Raw genomic sequence first — 2,500 nt, 5'->3', positions numbered from 1 at the left:
AAGATCCTCGTCGTCGCACATATTGGCGGTGGGTGTCTATGGATTCCTTCCTAGAAGTAGGAAAGAACATTAGCTTTTCCCCCAATGATAAGCACACACACAAATACACACGCACACGCATATATATGTATGTTTGTATGTATATATATGTATAATCCGCGTTTATATAACCTTTACAATAGTAAGGTACCGGTATTTCACATTCAACATTTCCGTGTTGTACTTCTTTACATCATAAAATTACTTCGTGCTATGAAGAGCTACATTAATATATATATATATATATATATATATATATATATATATATACAATGGTTTCTTTGGTTTGAAATGTTTGTATCATTTTTTATAGTTAAAACCTGCATTGTACAAGAGGTTTGTATTTTCGTATGGAAGAAACATCCTTCAGAAATTATTAAAACAGATAATAAGCTACAGTTTGATTTTGTAAAATATATATATATATATATTTATATCAGACGTACAAATTATGTGGGTGTGTACAGGTATGTTTGTATAGGTTTACATATGCATGTGTGCACTGTACAGTTCATACATATATATATATATATATATATATATATATATATACAAAGACACATATGTGTGTGTATATATAGACATCTATTCACCTAAATATATAATCTGTCTCGGCCTGTATTAAACAAAACAAAAAATTGAATATAAGCCTCCTCGCTTATGTCGTAGCATACTATTCCCAACAGATTTATCTACTGCTAAACTGGGGGCACTGGGGTGTCATGGTCTAGGATTAAAGTATTAAACAAATTATATATGTGGGCATGCATGCATGCTTATATGTATGTATATGTTTCTCTATTAATGTGGGCAAGTATGTGTGTGTGTGTCCGAACGTGCATATGCTCCTCCTCAACCAATTTCACCACATAGTTTTTCCAGTGTGTGAGCAATGTTTCGATTCTTGCATCTGCTAGACATGCCCTGTATTAAAATAGCGTTGAGCTTGGAGACTATGTGCGTGCTTGTGTATGTTTGATTGGCACTTAATTTGGTATACAAAGAAACTTTTGTTACCACCTGGGAAGAATATATACACATTTTCCTATCCTCCGAAACTATTACTAGGAATGATTTTCCGTTTTATATTTATAATGTTATCTTTTTCTGATACGGTAAATATATGTTTTATATTTTTCATGTTATCTTTTTCTGATACGGTAAATACATGTTGAACTGAAACTAAGTTTTTGTAAAAGACTGCATAACAACGTAGGAATGTTTTAAAATGCCGTTGCAGATCTACATATTTTAAATCAAATTCATAGTCACTTCATAGATGCAATACGGAACACATCATAGTAGCCTTCTTTAGGTTTCAACACAGGGAATTCCAAAGTAAATACAGATCCTCCACTAGATAGGTCCGAGCAAGCACGACCTACCCCTCTTGAGTCCAACGCTGACTGCCGGATATCATGCCGGACATCTTTTATATACTTGGCCGTGCCTTTGGTTTCATTCATTTCTTTTCTCTCTTGGATTTAGTCGATATTATGGCATCGTGCTTGAATGCCCAGAAGTTGTGGTGTAGCCAAGGGATTTGCTTTAATGGGCGTGTTTTTCATGACTGCAATCAGACTATTAGATATCAGACGCTGGTTTTGGTTTTGATATTTAACTAGCTTAACGTGGCAGTTGAAGATCTAGTCTAAGTCTGTATGTGGCTTACTGTATGTATAGATGAACCCTTCAGTTATTCGTGGGTTATTTTCTCATGTTAGGTTGGATTATAGGGAAATTAATAAGTTGATTTTCATTATAAACAAATCACTTCTGAGATGGTTATGTGTGTGTGTGTGTCCGCGACAATACAGATCATCTTTTTCTTTTATCCTACGTCTTACTTTATCAAAGTGATATCTGTGTGTGTGTGTGTGTGTGTGTGTGTGTGTGCGCGCGCATTTAATATATAAATAATATATATATGGGTGTGTGTGAATAGATATATAGATGCATATTTATGCGTATATGTGAATATACACTTACACACTTAGAGAGAAATAGATGTATGTATATACAAGTGTTTATATATATACATGTACATATATGTGTGTGTGTGTGTGTACATATCTATGTGTGTGTGTGTGTGTGTGTGTATACTTATGTGTGTGTTTACATGGGTGTATATGTATGTGTATGTAGAGATGAGATATATATATATATATATATATATATATATGTATGCGTACATGTGTGTGTGTATATGCGTGTGTGTGTGTGTGTGTGTGTGTGTGTGTGTGTGTGTGCATGCATATACATGTATATATGTATATGTATATATATATAAATGTTTGTGTATGTATAACGTATATATATATATATATATATATATATATATATAAATGCATGTGTGTGTATATAATATATATATGTGTGTGTGTTTGTGTATGTGTGTATTTATATACATGTCTGTATATAAATATATATATAAATGTATGTATACGTGTATGTATATATA

General features: G+C 32.5%; 1 protein-coding gene across 1 annotated transcript in view; it reads right to left on the bottom strand.

The window, feature by feature from the left end:
- The window catches only part of LOC125039897 (actin-like), a 2,690-nt gene extending 1,244 nt beyond the window's left edge, over nucleotides 1–1,446 (bottom strand). The window contains exons 1-2 of the mRNA XM_047634258.1: nucleotides 1,425–1,446; nucleotides 1–50 (exon numbers count right to left, since the gene is read on the bottom strand). The exon at nucleotides 1–50 is cut by the window's left edge and continues 1,244 nt beyond it. Coding sequence (XP_047490214.1) covers nucleotides 1–21 — 21 coding nt within the window. The 5' untranslated portion in view covers nucleotides 22–50; nucleotides 1,425–1,446. The remainder of the gene's footprint in view (nucleotides 51–1,424) is intronic.
- Between the last annotated feature and the right edge of the window lie 1,054 nt (nucleotides 1,447–2,500).

This window comes from Penaeus chinensis, chromosome 28, assembly GCF_019202785.1.
Source record: "Penaeus chinensis breed Huanghai No. 1 chromosome 28, ASM1920278v2, whole genome shotgun sequence".
Lineage (NCBI taxonomy): Eukaryota > Metazoa > Arthropoda > Malacostraca > Decapoda > Penaeidae > Penaeus > Penaeus chinensis.
This window is presented reverse-complemented; position numbering and strand designations above follow the sequence as displayed.